Genomic DNA, 19,567 nt, shown 5'->3' with positions numbered 1-19,567 from the left:
AGAAGACCACAGTGTCAGTCAGTCCCTCTGATGAAATAGTGAAGGGCAGTTGTTTTGGTTGTTGTTTTATTTATGGCTGAATCTCTCAGGGTGTTACCTGAGTACTGTTACAGTACGATGCTATTCTGATTTGGTTTGGCGAGTAAATGAGTCACACTTAAGCTTTTCAACAGAAATGAAAATAGGGAAATTTAACTGATACATTTGATAAAAAAGTATAATCAGTAAGTCAGTGCTTACCCACCTTGATCTTTTTAGGTTCAGTCTAGTTCAGGTGCTTTCAGTTCAGAACCGTTCAGAGTTAATGTTTTGAGCTCAGTCCAGTTTAGCGCCTTTGTTCAGTTTTGATTGTGGTCACTTGTCTGGCTTTGCACAACGTGGAGCTCAAAAATGTTTGCTTCTCACTCACTCACTCATTATCTAAGCCGCTTATCCTGATTAGGGTCGCGGGGGGTGCTGGAGCCTATCCCAGCGCTCATAGGGCGAAAGGCGGGGAAACATCCTGGACAGGTCGCTAGTCCATCGCAGCTGTTTGCTTCCTCTGTAGCAAATATCAGTGTGTCAGCTGCCATGTTAGAGTGCCCTCTAGAGGAATTGGCTCAGTACAGCAAGTGGATAACTGATATAAAGCAGTACATTTTATGTGAGTTTCAAAAATAGTGTAGGAGAATTTTCATAAGTGTTGTTAACTAATTATGGTAGAACATAGAACACTGGGAACATGTGTTGAACATTGTTTGTTTCCTTTTCTTGTGGTAAGCCGAGTGAAGCGTAAGGTTTGGTGAATGGGGACGATGGACTTCAATGTTGCTGTCTCAGTTTTCTATTTACTTATTTATTTATTTGTTTATTTATTTTCATCTTTTTATCTGTGGGTTTCTCCATGACACAGCCACAGTCTGTGGTGAAAAATCACAAAAAGGCAATTTTACAACAAAGGGTCAACAGAGTTATACCTCAGCTCATATAAATGATGCTGATCTTAGTAGTTCACAAAAGTACCATAGTACCATGTAAGACTTTATGGAATATTTTCTGATAGAAATTTTATATTGTATTTGTATTTGTGTAGTACATTATTTGTGAAGATTTTCAAAAACACTGTCTCACTAGATGTTACATATGTCTGTGTGAGTTTTAATCGACTGTCTATTTCAGATGCTACAGAGAAGACCACAGTGTCAGTCAGTCCCTCTGGTGAAATAGTGGAGGGCAGTTCAGTGACTTTGACCTGCAGCAGTGATGCTAATCCACCAGCCACCTACATCTGGTATAAGAAGAATGGAAGTGTCACTATAGGAAAAGAAGAAACCTACAGGATCAACAAGATCAGCTCTGAGGACAGTGGAGAATATCAGTGCAAATCCAGTAATCAACATGGAGAGCATTTCGCTACTGTGTTTCTAAATGTTCACCGTGAGTGTCTTTGTTCTTACAGATATTAAAACTGCTTAATCTTTCAAGACATTGTTGTGTTAGTGAACATTTGGGTTTCTTCAGCTTTTTCCTTGTTGTAATGTTTCTCTCATTTAGATCCTCCAAAGAAGACCACAGTGTCAGTCAGTCCCTCTGATGAAATAGTGAAGGGCAGTTGTTTTGGCTGTTGTTTTATTTATGGCTGAATCTCTCAGGGTGTTACCTGAGTACTGTTACAGTACGATGCTATTCTGATTTGGTTTGGCGAGTAAATGAGTCACACTTAAGCTTTTAAACAGAATTGAAAATATGAAAATTTAACTGATACATTCGATTAAAAACGTATAATCAGTAAGTCAGTGCTTACCCACTTTGATCTTTTTAGGTTCAGTCTAGTTCAGGTGCTTTCAGTTCAGAACCGTTCAGAGTTAATGTTTTGAGCTCAGTCCAGTTTAGCGCCTTTGTTCAGTTTTGATTGTGGTCACTTGTCTGGCTTTGCACAACATGGAGCTCAAAACTGTTTGCTTCCTCTATAGCAAATATCAGTGTGTCAGCTGCCATGTTAGAGTGCCCTCTAGAGGAATTGGATCAGTACAGCAAGAGGCTAACTGATATAAAGCAGTACATTTTATGTGAGTTTCAAAAATAGTGTAGGAGAATTGACATAAGTGTTGTTAACTAATTATGGCAGAGCACAGAACACTGGGAACATGTGTTGAACATTGTTTGTTTCCTTTTCTTGTGGTAAGTCGAGTGAGGCGTAAGGTTTGGTGAATGGGGACGATGGACTTCAATGTTGCTGTCTCAGTTTTCTATTTACTTATTTACTTATTTGTTTATTTATTTTCATCTTTTTATCTGTGGGTTTCTCCATGACACAGCCACAGTCTGTGGTGAAAAATCACAAAAAGGCAATTTTACAACAAAGGGTCAATAGAGTTATACCTCAGCTCATATAAATGATGCTGTTTTCAGTAGTTCACAAAAGTACCATGTAAGACTTTATGGAATATTTTCTGATATTTATGATATGGTATTTGTATTTGTGTAGTACATTATTTGTGAAGATTTTCAAAAACAACATCTCAGTAGATGTTGTTAAAACTCACACAGACATATGTCTGTGTGAGTTTTAATCGACTGTCTCATTCAGATGCTCCAAAGAAGACCACAGTGTCAGTCAGTTCCACTGGTGAAATAGTGGAGGGCAGTTCAGTGACTTTGACCTGCAGCAGTGATGCTAATCCACCAGCCACCTACATCTGGTATAAGAAGAATGGAAGTGTCACTATAGGAAAAGAAGAAACCTACAGGATCAACAAGATCAGCTCTGAGGACAGTGGAGAATATCACTGCAAGTCCAGTAATCAACATGGACATCAGTATTCAAATACTGTATCTCTGAATGTTTTATGTAAGTAAGATATGATGTGACTCTTCTATGTTTGTAGTTTCATTATGACCTCAATAGTGACTGTGTTTTGAATAGGATGTTTTTTCTGTTTTCAGATCCTCCAAGAAATACCACAGTGTCAGTCAATGCCTCTGGTGAAATAGTGGAGGGCAGCTCAGTGACTCTGACCTGCAGCAGTGATGCTAATCCACCACAGATAAACTACACCTGGTATAAAGAGAATGTAACTTCACCTGTAGGATATGGACAGAGTTACATCATCAACAACATTCAGTCCAGTAACAGTGGACTGTACTACTGTGAGGCCCAGAATAAGCATGGCTCTCAGAAAACCACTGCTGTACCAATCACCATGAAAGGTATAGAAACTGTCATAGATGTTGTCCTATGAAATCTGTCTTAACTAGAGTTATGATGAAGTGATTTGACTTTGTTTTCTCAGGAGACTACAACACTGTCATTTATACAGTTAGTGGGATCACAGTGTGTGGAGGAACTCTACTTCTCATTGGTTTAATGTGGATGAGGTCAGTCAGCATGTGGGAATTTTACATTCAAAATCTCAGTGATTAATGCTCTAACAGGTCTACCTCTGAGTATGCCTGTGGAATTGAAAAAAGAACAAACATATTGCAGGCAAAAAGTATTATTTCCTCATCATATCTTCATTCATTTGTGTTTCAACAGAAAGAGGAAAAGGGGGAGCAATCCTGCAGCACAAAGTTCAAAAGAGGCAAGTATTGTTCTTGTTCATAATAATAATAATAATAATAGCAATAATAATAATAATAATAATAATAATAATTATTATTATTATTATTATTGTTATTATTATTGTTATTATAGTTTTTGTTGTTGTTGTTGCTGTTGTTGTTGCTGCTGTTGTTGTTGTTGTTGATGATGATGATGATGATGATGATGTCATGGTTGTTGTTTTAGTTGTTGTTTTATCTATTGCTGAATCTCTCAGGATGTTACTTGGAGTGTATTCCAGAAAGCGGGTTTACTGAGTTAGTTAACTCAGGGCAAGTGGTAAAAATCCTAATAGAAGAGTCCTATGGCTTCGCTTTGCTAGGAGAATGCCATAGGGCTCTCTATTCGGAGGTTCACTACTTACATAGTTGACAAGTGCGTACAAAACCATGCAACAATATTACTGAGCTTTAATACTGTGGCATGTTAGGGGACAGGTGGGTGGAGTGTCCCAGCACACATTGGGGCGATGAACTGTAAATTAGCCCCAGTTCACTATTGTTGGTTCATGTTTCCCTTTTTGTGTCTAGTCAAAGTGTATGTGTATTGTTGATCATGTAGTCTTTGTGTTGTGATGTTCAGTTCATGTGACAGTTTGTGTACCATCATTGTAGTGGTCTGTGTGTGTGAATGATGCATTCCCTCCTAACTTGTTGGACATTTAGGTGTAGGTCGCTTAAGGTCTCTGTCAATGCGCATGTAAAGGTGATACCTGATTGTATACAATATGAAATTGCATTTGTATTTAGCTGCTGCAGTACATAGCTGCCCCGTCTTTAATATGGCAAATAACTGCTGGTATAAGAACAATGGCAAGATGACCTTATTTCTTTTGGTGGTGGTATGGCTTTCCTAAGATTTCTTGGCTATTGCTGCGGTATTAACGGTAATGAATGACATGCAGTTTAACCAATGTTTATGGCATGATAGTATACATGACTGTCCATTGGCTGTCCATTGGTGGCATGCCAGAAGGTGGGACCTAAAGAAAAAGGTCCAAGCAATGCAAATGCACATACAATGAATGGTGACAGTGCAGAGCAAAAGGCAAATCCCGGACATTTTTGGCCATTTAGAAATCCCTTCTGGATGCATTTTTTAGGTCCAAAAAAGAGGACATATATGGGAAAAAGAGCATTTTAGATCTGTATGCTGAGTTATTGTCACTTCATCAACTGATGTGAAACCCAAGTCATGCAGGAAACCACTGTTAACGTTGGTAACAAATTAAGACAGGAGGTGGAAACATGTGTTCAGTGCTGTTTGATTGCTCCTGTGATGTTAAGTAAAAAGATAATCTGAACTTTGTGTTGGGTATTGTGATGTAACAGCGCGTTTGTTAAAACTGCACTGAAAAAGCTAACACTGAGAAGTGATTTACTTGTTTTTGTTTGATTGTTTTTCTGTTTTATGTTTTTTTTACCCAGAATTTCTTTTTAACAGGACTTCTCAAGTCATCTTCTAAATACTCAAGAATGAGTAATTATCTAGGTTTATGTTGTATAAAAACTCTTAAAAACAACACAAAACAAAAACACTTCACTTTTCTAATGTGTCTTTCAGAACTGTCTGTATAATGATGTACCACTGAGGGGCTTGAGTGAAGACACCACATCACATGACCCAGCCAATCAGGATGACTCAGCCAGTCAGGATGACTCAGCCAGTCAGGATGACTCAGCCAGTCAGGATGGTGAACTGTATGCCAACGTTTCTTTTTCAAAAACTGAGTCATCACGCCGTGTCTCTAACATTTGGGATGATGATATATATGCTAACATGTAGACATGGTGACAATGTCATGAAAACAATACAGGCACATGCCATTCAATGACAGTGTAGCTTTGAGGTTTCTTCCTTGTTTTGTTTCTTTATTTACTCCACAATGCTGTTTATGGGCTGTCTTTTGGGTTGAGCCTGTTCCAACAGTTGTCATTTACATTTACGTATTTTAACATTTTTCTGATGCATTCATTGTTTAAATGTTAACTATAACATTTCTAACGCAATGCTGAGACCAATGTAAAATTACTAACTGAACTATTGCCTTTCTGTAAATTGACTTATAATTAGAAATGTTTCTTTTACTTTCTGTACAGTGTCATTTTTTTACTGAAATCTGTCATTTTGAGCTCTCATTTGAAACATGAAATGAAATGAATGTAAATTCCTGATAATCAACTTTTTTCTAATGCTTTTCTGTGACTGTCCTTTAGTGATATTGGTTTTAAACGTGTTTTAGGTTTCTATCACAACTTCATATTTCTTAATACTGATATGATTTTAATGTTGCGTATGTTGAAACATTTTCCTGTTGTACCTGAAAGTGGATCATTGTTAGTGTTAAATAAAGATGTCAATTCAATTTGTCAATGTGGATGATTCCTGTGTTACTATGGTTACTAATTCTTGGCATGCATGAGCACAGCACTACTGGGACAATATCTCTTCACTAGACACCAGTGTCAACCTGTTTGGCTTCGTGTAACTCAAGTATGCTGAGGGTTTTATGTGTTCATGGATTTCCTCTGATTTCACTTGTTCATTCATGAAAACAGCAGTGTGGCCTTTCATTTTTCACACAGTTGAGTTTAGCAGTACTACCCTACACTTTAACAAGTAAAAAAAAAACACAAATTAATTTAAAAAAAATCTTTTTGTATGTAGGATTACAGTAAATCTGAGCATTGATTGTGATTCAGAAAACTGACATAGAACAAGAACTGGTGCTTAATTTCATTTCATGCACATCGTCACCAGCAGCTGGAAAGAGACTAGAACTATCTTCAGTCCTGTAATGGTTAGGTGCTTTGAAGTGGTATCTCTAAATCTGGTAGATTGACAGCTCTATATGTAGTGACATTTCCAACCTGTTCTCATGGAACTTGAGTTGAACACTGACATATGTGGACATACACCATGAACAAAACATCAATAGTTGAATTTGCTTGAGAAACTGTTGCAGTTCTATGTTGAATCCTTTAGAGGGCACTAGTTCACCTCTGTCGCTTCTCAATGTCATTTTCAACATGATGTCTTTAATGGCATTTCATTAAGAACTATTATAAAAAATGCTGTTTTACAAACTTTTCTGATGCCTAAGATTAATGCTTCACAGTAAAAGTAAGTTTACAACTTTCACACAATACATTTTCTTATGTTCAACATGATGCTATAAGCATGTTATAACATGTCCATATCTGAAGCCTGTTTAATGAGATCAGACTGGATATGTCAGATACAGAGTCATGTCTCCAGCAGTAGGAATGAGTGTGGAACAGTCTATAATAATATTCAGAGGTGGCAAAAGTAAAAGTGGAAGTGCTCTTGCTACAAAAAAGTACTCTAAGTTGAATTAAACCAACAACCGTTTTTGGAAAGTTTAAGTGAGTGACTATTTTACTCTTACTTAGGTGGTTTTCAGGAGGGATATTTTAACTCTAGTTAGAGTAATTTTTTAGCAAAAGTACTTTTACTTTTGCCACCTTTGACCTTAACATGGTTAATATGACATTTCCTTTCGTTCTGGATTCCACAAGTGTCGTATTAAACTAATCTACTTGCTGGTAGAGCAGGTTTTGCTAATCTGAAGTCAGGACCGGTGGAGTCCTAGCAGATGAGGAAGTCTAATGAAGTCTAAAGAACTCTAAAGAAGTCTAATGAAGTGTAATGAACTCTAATTAAGTGTAATGAACTCTAATCAAGCTGTTAGAGATGGTTACGTGGAGCTGATTTTGACAAAACTTTCACTGATCTGTGAGAATAGTCAGTGTGATTACACTTCTACAATGGAAAAATGTCTGAAATAAAAGTGTAGATTAAGAGAAAAAGAAAGAGAGAGGATTTGACTCTAAATAACCCCTTTAATGATCACAGAACACATCCATGCTAACAGACAAATGTTAAAGTTAGAAAATTGTCATGTTTTCTCACTGAGGCGGTTATCCGGAGATAAGACTGTTGAGTAATTGGCCCACATTGTCACTGGTCTAATGTAATGACAAATCTAAAAAAAGATATAATGCTTATTCTGCGAGCATGCTCTTTTATGGAGAGTGTGTGTGTGTGTGAGAGAGAGAGAGAAAGATGAGATGCAGTGTAAAATCAAATTTATTAGCACAGAAGGATAAGATCTCAATAGTACAGTGTACGAAGCATTCATTTGTTATAGTTCACAACCCATGATTAATGATTAAGAGAAACAGCTAATCACTAAGTGTAAATGGAATATTTTAAATCTCCCGGTCTGTTGTTGTTCAGTTTGTCATTGAAATCAAGACCTGCAACACTATCGTAAGAGAGAAAAGTTTTCTTTTAACTTTTCTTTTTAAGAGTCATTATGGTTTAAAAGAACATAATTTAATTTGTGATTTAAAACTGAATGTTAGATTAATAAAAAGTTGAATTATGCAATTTAACACTAAACCTGTTTCTATTGAGAAAAGCGTAGTTTTATTACAGCGATATCATTGTAAAGGTGGCCTTCCTAATAAAAGATAGAGGGAAATAAAAAAAAACAAAGAAAATATTTCAGTTTAATCATATATGTTAGATAATACGAAACAAACTGGAATCATGCCAAAGGAATGCTCTTTGTATATTGTATAGTATATTGATTACATCGTTAGGAAAACTAATACTTGTATCATATTTGAGTACAAGTGGCTGTGGTGTTGTTATTCAAAATGTCTCTTTTGCTTTCTCTGGTCTTTCTTTGTATGGTTCAGGGTAAGTCTTCTTCCCATTTTGTTCATTAATGATGAAACTGAATTAACTGCCCTCTGTGAACTGCAATAATTGCAGTTACCCTCAGTTCGTTTATGAGTACCTCAGAGTTTCTCTTTGTAGAGATAAACTGTAACCCCGGCTTTAGTGTGTTATGAGCCCTAAACGTGAACATACATGTCCATAAAAGGACTTCCTCCTCTTCTCCTGCGCTCTGATTGGCTCTTTTATTTTTGTTGTTTCTCACCACAGCTTCAGCTTTTCTGTGTATGCTACAGTCAGTGGCACATCCAGGGCTGGAGTTTTTAGACTGGGGCTAAACAGATTCTCCATCTAAAATGCATTTTAGTCTGGGACTAGACAGAATCTTTGTCTCTCAAACTGTGGCCTTGATATTTAGTTACACTCGGAAAACTCACAGTAGTCACTGTTTAACTACAGTCATCATTAACTGCAACTCCATACCCCATTTCACTGATGAGTTCACACATACTAAAACCTTCCAATGCATTTATGAAGACATACATGGCTCTCCACAAATGTATTGGTATAGAATGTTGGTAATGTTGTGTTCTGTGTGTTTCAGGTGTTTATGGTCAGGATTGGGGTGTCACATATAATCCTGATACTATCTGTGCCCTGAGAGGTTCATCAGTAGCCATGTCCTGCTCTTACAAATATCCCATTGGCCCTATAGTCAAAAAAGCTTTCTGGATGGAAAAGCACTTTAAACCTGGTTTGTCTGTAGACCCATATTATAAAGGCAGGTTTCATGACCTTGGAGATAAACAGTCAGACTGTAGCATGAAATGAAGTGATGTGACAGAGAGAGATGCAGTTATGTATTTATTCAGAACTGAAACAGCCAAAACAGGGCGGAAATGGACTGGTTTACCTGGGGTCCTACTCTCAGTTACAGGTATTTTTGCAACTCTTTGCAATTTTGCATCTCTAGGTACATGAAACATTGGATTATAAATATTATTACAGTATATTTTAAATGAGCACCAAACATCTTTCATTATTATGATCATTAAGACAGGTGTTGTAAACATGTGCTCAGTGCTGTTTGACTGCGTTACGTTAAGTAAAGAGAGAAGTTAACCTTTGTTCCATCTTACGCTCCATGTCTCTGAACACCTTCATTACTTCAGTTAGCTGACAGGCGCTACATCGCAGCTCCTCTATTTCTTTCTGATCCTTAGGCCTGTACAGGTTGTCCCTGTCCTCCACGAATCGTAGGATGGTGTGGCGATGATTCTCATTTTCCATATGTAGAGCTGCATTCTCTTGCTCTACCTCTGTATGAGGGCTCCATAAATCCATCAGTGTCCAAGAGCTTGGTGGCTGGCGGAATGGTTCCCTAGGGACTGGTGAGTCTTCTCACTCTGAATCACTATCTTCATGTTGAGGAGTGTGTAGTCTGGTGGTTGAAGCACACTCCCTTCTGCTGTTACTGGAAAGGTCGTAGACCACAAGTTAATTTGGGGGATGAACCTTTCTTCTGGGATGGATTATGGGTAATGCCTCATTCTCAGGCTGGCTGTTGTCATGACTGGAGAAAATCATTACTGTGGTAATTCCCCGAATCCGCCTGGAAGGACCAGTTTGTAAAGTGGGTAATTCTAAAAACGTGACTGACGAGCTAGGTTGCAGATTCGGAGGAGCCTGGTGTCGCCACAGAGCATCCAGTCAGGGATGAAGTTAGGAATTTCTCCTTATTAATTCCAATACACCAACCACATGCACCTTTGGCTTACTGTTGTTTATGGATGTGGTTTCTGACAAAGACAAATACAATGATAATACAAGAGAAGAAAAATGGACATAACTAAGATACTGAATTCGAAACAAATTTATACTGGATTAAACTGTAACATGAGTTGGGCACAGTTATATGAAATGTTCTGATCCTTTACTAATATGTTAACAGTGAGACAGTGCCAGATAATCTCTGCTCAAAGCTCTTGTAACCAATATATCCACGAATGAACATTAGCGACTTTAGCTAATATGCTAGTATGCTAGCGTTAGCCAGGGGTGGATAGTAATGAAGCACATGAGTACTGTACTTAAGTCCATTTTTCGAGTATCTGTACTTTACTTGAGTGTTATTTTCTGGGGAAACTTATGACTTTTACTCCACTACATTTGAAACACAAATATTTTACTTTTCACTCCACTACATTTCTATGAAGGTTCTTGTTACTCGTTACTTTAACGCATAGCTTTGAAGTCAGCGGACGAACTTTCTTTTCTAAAATGCAATAGGCCATATTGTGTTCATCACGGGAAAAACCAATCGCAGTAAACTACTCCAATGCTGTCAGTCAAGTGCGTGCTGCATTTTTTTTAACAACTGAACTTGGCAGTTTTTCTGTAGGGCTACTACAATGGAAGATAAAAATGATAAAGATGAAGGTTCCTCACCAGAGCAGCCATGGCCATATCTTAACTCCATGTCTGAGATTTTTGAAATCAACTGGTTTCCAAGCTAATTGCTTCCTGTATGCGTTCGCGCGCTGTGTTCGCCTGACACTTACAATCATTTGCCACAGTAGATATGAGATGTGACTTGACAATTGCGATTTATATGTTTGTGAATGTGTGACGAATCTGGTGACAGAGGCAGACCACAACTTCTACTGTTAACACAGTGTGTGAACACGTACGGAAAACAGTTGACTTGAAAACCATTTGGGGCATAACACCGGGTCCTGTGTGAATCCACTGCTGACACATACTAATAGTTAGCTAGCGAAAATGCCGAGTTAACGTTACTGACAAAAATCCCTTCAGAAATATATGTTTTAATCTTGTCAGGTAAACACAGTAATATTTGTAAGGTCAGCGGATTCACGTAGGACCCTGCCCCAATAAGACGAGGGGGGCAGGAATCAAGCGGTGACGATGGTCATCCAGCTGTTTCACAATTCAGACAATGCTATGTAGTAGAAGTAAAATTAATCTAGCCTACAACATTATGATGTATTTATCCTTTTAAAGCCAATCTGAGTTAACCTAGTGCCTGTTTAACTGAAGCTATACACTGTCTTTTATAGAAGAAGCATTTGATTCAACTGTGTTTCCATAGGCTTTGTAGCATATTCCACAAGCTTTTTATTCTGCAGGTTCTACAAGCAAGTCAGTGCATTTAGTAGGTTGTTTCAGAGTCACTGGACTCTGTTAATGCATTGTTGCAACAATACAACAATGCAATGACATTAAAAAGAAAATGTACTTTTGAATATTTAATTATTTTTGAAAGCAAGTACTCCAGTACTTTAACACAAGTAAAAATTGAACTGAACAACTTTTACTTGTATTGGAGTAATATTTGACCAGGAGTATCTATGCTTTGACTCAAGTAATGGAGTTGTTTACTTTGTCCACCTCTGGCATTAGCACATCAGTAGATACAAATACAACAAGGAGGGTAATTAGGAAGTTAGCAATTTCTGACTGTATTTCACACAGATTGAAAGTGCTTACAGATAAATTTTCTCTCCACTTCAAACAACATGGGAATTCACCAAGATAGATATTGTGAACTTAAGTTAATCTAAAAGGAGGAAATAAACGGGCTCTGATTCTACCTTTTTGGCTGGCTCACACTTGCATCTCCGAAGTTAACACTGAACCAAAGGCACGTAAACAGTAATTGGCCACCAGGAGAAGGGGGAACCCTGTGATTGACAGACACAGAGTACAATAGAACAGCAGGACACAACGCACCAACAAGTAAATGATAAATGTACAGAAATGACAGAAAACCTTTTCCACAAAAAGAGAAGAAAAGAAAAGAAAAGAGAAGACAAGAGGAGTCATCTTGTCACGTCCACTGTGACTTTGGTCATGAATATAGGAATTAATAGGAATAAATTGGGGAGACAAAATAGCAATGTGAAAACTGGCATTTATTTATTTACATTTTTAGACATAGTAAAGTGAAAAACGTCAGTCACTTTTTCCACTCACACTCACTCACTCGAAAGCTTGAACTTACTCATTCCAGCCACTAGATGTCCTCACTTTCCTGCAGACTCCACATGAACCTGTAATAGTGGATGCCTGACTACAAACCATTTGTTCATGTAACACTTAATCAAATGATGAAAAAAGATGTGTTTCCTGTTTCCTGCTGCTCAATTCAAAGTAATGGGAAAGACAGGGTGGTGTGTGTGCGTGTGAGGAAGATGTGCTGACTCTGAATATGAAGAATTGTGTCTTTAAATGATTTTTTCAAAGGATGTATTTGCATGTGTGTGTGTGTGTGTGTGTGTGTGTGTGTGTGTGTGTGTGTGCTCTTCCACAAGCCTTTTCAGTAGCACAGTAGTCCTTCTTTGGTGGTCCTTCTGTTTGCATTGATGACGTTGGCGAAAGGATTCAATCCTTAAAGTTAAGCCAGTGGATTCTTACTTCATCCAGAAGAGGGACATCTCGACTTTAAGTGTCACCATCATCACTGCTCTTCCTCTCATAGCAGCAATTATATGCTATACCACTAGGGGCAGTGTTGAAGCCATGATAAGGGGTAAGGTTGGAATGAAGATTAGAGTCAATACACTCACTTCTCCTGTCTATTTTAAGGATGAAAATTACACAGCAATGGACATGATCACCTCTCTAGGACTGATCCTGAATGAACAAAGGAAAGCCTTTTCATATTTTGTCTCTCTCAGTTTCTCTCTGTTTCTCCCTCCTTCTCTCTCTCTCTCTCTCTCTCTCTCTCTCTCTCTCTCTCTCTCTCTCTCTCTAAACATTTCAGAGGACAGATTCATTGACTCTGTTATCAGATGCTCAGAATTTGCTTTTGAAACTCTGGCCATGAGTCACCTTTTAATCTTCATGCCAGAAGTTTCTTTTTCATATTAGACCTGTGTTACGACCTTCTTGTCCTATCAGATGTTGAGTGGCTGGTAGTGCTGGAGTCGTTATGCTGGGTCAGGACTGAGTGGATGGGTCAGGACTGAGTGGATGAGGAAGTCTAATCAAACTGCTCAATGTTACTGGGTGGAGCTCATTTCGACAAAACTGTCACTGCTCTGAGAGAAAAGGCAGTTTGAGGGAACACCTCCCCCCACCCACCTACACAAAACATGCTGTGTGTGAAATGGAAACTACATATGTGTGTGTGTCTGTGTGTGTGTGTGTGTGTGTGTGTGTACATGTGATTGTGTTTCTCAAGTGGATGTATTAAGCTCTCTTTTTGTGTGTTACAATTTACAATTTAGTTATTTGGCAGACGCTTTTTACCAAAGCGACTTACAATCAGTGCATCTGTCGGATTTCTAATACCTTGTGAGCAGAGATCACAATAAGACTGAGCGTCAAATTGCCCCTTCACATTGTGCCCCTGGAATGCTTTGACAAACGCAGATACAGATTTTTTTTTTTTTTTGTCCAGGAAAGGGAGGTTAGGCATTGGGGGACAGTTGTGTTCTAAAAAGGTGGGTTTCAGTTTCCTGCGGAAGATGGTAAGAGATTCCGCAGTCTTGACTGCATGGGGGAGGTCGTTCCACCACCTCGGGGCAATGGCGGAGAAGAGGCGTGATCGGGAGGAGCGGCTGCCGGGTTCCCGGAGTGAGAGGACCATCAGTTGACCAGAGGTCGTAGAGCGGAGGGTCCTCGTTGGGGTGTACGGAGTTATAAGAGACCGAAGGTATGATGGGGCGAAGCCTCTTGTGGCCTGGTAGGCCAGCACCAGTGTCTTGAACTGGATGCGGGCTGCTACTGGAAGCCAGTGGAGCGCAGTAAGCAGTGGAGTGACATGGGAGAGCTTAGGGAGGTTGAATACCAGGCATGCAGCGGCGTTCTGCACGAGCTGGAGTGGCCTGATGGCGCAGGCCGGCAAGCCAGCCAGTAGAACGTTGCGGTAGTCCAGGCGGGAGATGACAAGCACTTGGACCAGGAGCTGGGTCGCCTGTTGTGTGAGGAATGGGCGGATTCTCCTGATGTTGTATAGGGCGAATCTGCAGGATCGAGTGACTGCTGCGATGTGACCGGAGTATGTCAGCTGGTTGTCGAGGGTTACGCCAAGGTTTCTGTCTGCTGTGGTGGGGAACACCACAGATCCCTCGATGGTGATTGCAGTGTCGATCGCTGGGGAGTTCTTAGCAGGAAAAAACAGGAGCTCCGTTTTCTCCGGGTTGAGTTTGAGATGGTTCGCAGACATCCAGGAGGCAATGTCAGCTAGGCAGGCTGCAATGTGAGGTTGAACCTGGGAGTCAGAGGGGGGGAAGGAGAAGAACAGCTGTGTGTCATCAGCGTAGCAGTGGTAAGAGAGGCCATGGGTGGAGATAACTTGACCGAGTGATCTGGTGTAGAGAGAGAAGAGGAGTGGACCAAGTACAGAACCTTGTGGGACTGCTGTGAGTAAAGGGCGGGTGGAGGAGACCGATTCCCCCCAAGAGACCTGGTAGGAACGGTCAGACAGATAGGACTTGAACCATGCGAGTGCAGAACCCGCGAAGCCCGGCCCAGCAAGGGTGTTATTGTCGCCTTCAGACTGAGAAGGACAAACAAAGTGAACACCATTTAAAACCACAAACACTGAAGATGTTATTCTAAATGCAGAAAGAGACAGAGAGAGAAAGAGACTCTAGTACAAACATGAGGAAAAATTCTCTTCATTATGTAATTATCAAACTAGCTTTAATGTTTTCATGAGCTTACTGTGTCAGACTAAATACTGACAAAGTACATGTTCTGCCAAAACTCGTTAAGAAATAGTATATTTTACTCATGACCTGAACTAAAGTATTCAAAGAAATGTTTAGTCTTAGACCATCTTTGAAATTTTTGCCCTTTCAGATCATTTTTGAATTTTTTGTTTGGCTATTTAAAATTAGCACCAGAAGAGAGAAGCTTTCAGTTTTATGATTTATCTTTATTACCTTGCCTTTCTGTTTTTAGGTCTTTACAGGAAGTGAAGTTGGTCAACAGTCAGGGCAGCAATCATGTATAAAAAAAAACAAAAAAAAAAAACCTTGTGAAACATCCCTCTCTCTAAGCGAAGGGGTGGAGTTTCAGCTCCCCTTTGTATTTCTGTGAATTATGACCAAGCCCCAAGCCTTTTGGCGTAAGTTATTCATTAACCCTTTCATACTAAGATGAATGAAGCATTCTTATATTATCATAAAGATTTTTGATTCATGTGTAAGAGGTTATTAATAACAGTAATTGTTCATATAATACTTTGCTTTGATAGTTCAGTTTTCTACTTGTTTAAATCCAAATGGTGATTATTCAGTGAATCATCTCTGTAAAGACAAAGAGAAACTAAAGGAATTCTGATCACAAAGACAAAAGAAAGATTCATCAGGAAAGAAGAGGGATGGTTTCTAGTTGAAGGTTGATTTCAGTCGACTTGTTTGAGAGAGAGAGAGATGTTTTAACATGAGAAGAGGAAGTGAGGAAGAAGTGTACGGTAAAAGTGTTAACCACACTCTCTGAGGACAGTTTATCAAATTGACTATATTTATATGTGTGACAACTTCAGTGTGGCAGTCAGACGATGGTACTGAGACCTGCAACACCATGGTAAGAGACACAAGACAATAACCTTTCTTTCTTAAAGAGCTTCTGCAGTTTTAAAAAAATATATTTCAAATGGAATATAATATTAAACCCTCATCTGCTGAGTAATGTGAGAAATGAATTGACTCATGTCTTTGACTTTACTGTACCTGTAGTTGGAGTAATAAGCAAGTCAGAAAAGCTTTTAGAATAACAAACTATATTTGAAATGTATGTTTTACATAACATTGAAACCAGTGATAATGGTGTGTAAAAGTGTTTTTGCTTTCTCTATTGTTATTAGCAATTATAAAACCAAAACAATACTATTACACAGGTTATTGTGGTGCCATCATTTGAAATGTCTCTTCCTTCTTTGGTCTTTCTGTTTATTGTTCAGGGTAAGTCTGTTCTCTTTCCTTATTTTTTAAAAATAAAATGGAACAAAGAAAAAACTCGAACTGCAGAAAATGAATGCATTTGAAATGTACCAACACCAGAGCGTAAATGTCTCATTGGTCTCTCTGAGCTATGTTCTGTGCTTTGTATTTCACTAAGAAAGGTCTTACTGTATGAGATGAATGTATGTGAAATGGATCAGAGAGACTGTGAAACTGTGCTTAAGACTTCTTTGTACAATGACCATACAGCTAACAAATCTAGACAAAAAAAAACTTTCTTCTTTTTCTTCTGCCTTCTGACTGGCTCTCAATTTGATCGCGTCTCAGTAACTTACACACAGTATCATTCTGAGATCTCTAGTCACACAAACAAAATCACAAGTAACAGCTCCAACAAAGTTTTCAGTAAACTTAATATCAAACCTCACTCAACCATGAATGTCATTTATTCTGAATTCACTTATCCAGACACTTTGCTCACACCACATTTGTTTAGACACAAATGATGCTCTTTTAATGTATCAATGTGCATCATATTTGATGATGATGATGATGATGATGTGTGTTATATGTGTTTCAGGTATTCATGGTCAGAGTTGGGGTGTCAAATATAATCGTGATAGTATCTGTGCCCTGAAGGGTTCATCAGTAACCATGTCCTGCTCCTACACATATCCCACTAGTAACACAGTTAAAACAGTTTTCTGGACAAAACATGAAGTTGGGGAGCCCTCTGATTTGTCTGAAGACATAGATTATAAAGGCAAGTTTCATGACCTTGGAGATAAACAGTCAAACTGCACCATGAAACTGATTAATGTGACTCAGACAGATTCAAAGAGGTATCGATTCAGATTTACTACAGATAAGGCCCGGTGGATTGGTCAACCTGGAGTTACACTGTCAGTCACAGGTACGTTTTCACACAGAAAATCTCCTGTTCTCTCTGTGAACAGTATAAAAAGCCCATCAGTTGTGTTCACACTGAGTGTACTGAGAGACCAAACTGACAGATAACTCTCATTATGCATTGGATGGTTTGACTGAATCTGAGATCTTCTCTGTTCTCTCCTGTTTTCAGACCTACAGGTGGAGACTCCAGAGAGAGTGATGGAGGGTGATACAGTCACTCTGAAATGTAATACCACCTGTTCTCTGAGTAACACACCAACTTTCATCTGGTATAAAAATGGACATGATTTAACAAGCAAAACCATGAAGAACAATGAACTCTCTCTCCAGTCAGTCAGCTCTGAGGATAGAGGCAGTTATATGTGTGCTGTACAAGGTCATGAGAATCTTCCCTCTCCTGCTGTCACTCTCAATGTCATTCGTGAGTGAAAAAAAATTGATCACACATGTTTATTTTGAATTTTATTATTACATGTGTTCATGTAGCATAATATTACATACATGTCCATATATTTCTCTCATTAGATACTTTTGTGAATTTGTGAAAAGGAAAGACATTTTATTCACAAAGCGTTTGCCATTCTAAAACTGCAGCTTTTAATATTTTGCCGAACTTGATGTGAAAATGATGTTGATCTCAGTAGTTCACAAAAGTACCATGTAAGACTTTATGGAATATTTTCTGATATTTATGATATTGTATTTGTACTTGTGTAGTACATTATTTGTGAAGATTTTCAAAAACACCATCTCACTAGAGGTTACATATGTCTGTGTGAGTTTTAATCGACTGTGTCATTCAGATCCTCCAAAGAAGACCACAGTGTCAGTCAGTCCCTCTGGTGAAATAGTGGAGGGCAGGTCAGTGACTCTGACCTGCAGCAGTGATGCTAATCCATCAGCCAACTACACCTGGTTTAAGAAGAATGGAACTGTCACTATAGGAAAAGAAGAAACCTATAGGATCAACAAGATCAGCTCTGAGGACAGTGGAGAATATCACTGCAAGTCCAGTAATCAACATGGACATCGCTATTCAAATTCTGTATCTCTGAATGTTTTATGTAAGTAAGATATGATGTGACTCTTCATGTTTATGGTTTCATTATTACCTCAAATATGACTGTGCGTTTTGTATATTTTGTTTTCTCTAGATCCTCCAAGAAATACCACAGTGTCAGTCAGTCCCTCTGGTGAAATAGTGGAGGGCAGTTCAGTGAATCTGACCTGCAGCAGTGATGCTAATCCACCACAGATAAACTACACCTGGTATAAAGAGATTGTAACTTCACCTGTAGGATATGGACAGAGATACATCATCAACAACATTCAGTCCAGTAACAGTGGACTGTACTACTGTGAGGCCCAGAATAAACATGGCTCTCAGAAAACCACTGCTGTACCAATCACAGTGAAAGGTATGGAAACTGTCATAGCTGTTGTCATATGAAATCTGTCTTAACTAGAGCTATGATGAAGTGATTTGACTTTGTTTTCTCAGGAGACTACAACACTGTCATTTATATAGTTACTGGGATCACAGTGTGTGGAGGAACTCTACTTTTCATTGGTTTAATGTGGATGAGGTCAGTCAACACGTGGGAATTTTACATTCAAAATCTCAGTGACTAATACTTGGCTACCTCTGAGTATGTTTGTAGAAAAATATACTGTTGGCAAAAGTATTGTTTCCTCATCATATCTTCATTCATTTGTGTATGTGTAGAAAGAAGAAAAGGGGGAGCAATCCTGCAGCACAAAGTTCAAAACAGGCACGTATTCTTGTTTATTATTATTATTGTTGTTGTTGATGATGATGATGATGATGATGATGATGGTGTCATTGCTGTTGTTTTGGTTATTGTTTTATCTATTGCTGAATCTCTCAGGGTGTTACCTGAGTACTCTTACAGTGCCACGTTATACTTATCTGCTTTGGCATGTGAATGACTCACACTTAAGCTTTTAAACAGAAATGAAAATATGAAAAGTATATTTATACATTCAATAAAAAGTATAATCAGTAGGTCAGTGCTTACACACTTTGATCCTTTCAGGTTCAGTCTAGTTCAGGTGCTTTCAGTTCAGAACCATTCAGAGTAAATGTTTTGAGCTCAGTCCAGTTTAGTGCCTTTGTTCAGTTTTGGTTGTGGTCACTTGTCTGGCTTTGCACAACATAGAGCTAAAACTGGTTACTTCCTCTGTAGCAAATATCAGTGTGTCAGCTGCCATGTTAGAGTGCCCTCTAGAGGAACTGGAGCAATACAGCAAGAAGCTAACTGTTATAATGCAGTACATCTTATATGAGTTTCAAAAATAGTGTAGGGAAATTTACATAAGTGTTGTTGACTAATCATGGCAGAACATAGAACACTGGGAACATGTGTTGAACGTTGTTTGTTTGCTTTTCTAGTGGTAAGTCAAGTGA

General features: G+C 38.6%; 1 protein-coding gene across 1 annotated transcript in view; it reads left to right on the top strand.

Annotated features, from left to right (window-relative positions):
* Nucleotides 1-18,589, top strand: part of LOC115817222 (B-cell receptor CD22-like) — a 32,935-nt gene extending 14,346 nt beyond the window's left edge. Inside the window, exons 5-9 of the mRNA XM_030780490.1 lie at nt 1,159-1,416; nt 2,570-2,830; nt 2,926-3,189; nt 16,808-17,140; nt 18,438-18,589. Coding sequence (XP_030636350.1) covers nt 1,159-1,416; nt 2,570-2,830; nt 2,926-3,189; nt 16,808-17,140; nt 18,438-18,589 — 1,268 coding nt within the window. The remainder of the gene's footprint in view (nt 1-1,158; nt 1,417-2,569; nt 2,831-2,925; nt 3,190-16,807; nt 17,141-18,437) is intronic.
* The last annotated feature ends 978 nt before the right edge of the window (nt 18,590-19,567 follow it).

Source organism: Chanos chanos, chromosome 7 (assembly GCF_902362185.1).
Source record: "Chanos chanos chromosome 7, fChaCha1.1, whole genome shotgun sequence".
Lineage (NCBI taxonomy): Eukaryota > Metazoa > Chordata > Actinopteri > Gonorynchiformes > Chanidae > Chanos > Chanos chanos.
This window is presented reverse-complemented; position numbering and strand designations above follow the sequence as displayed.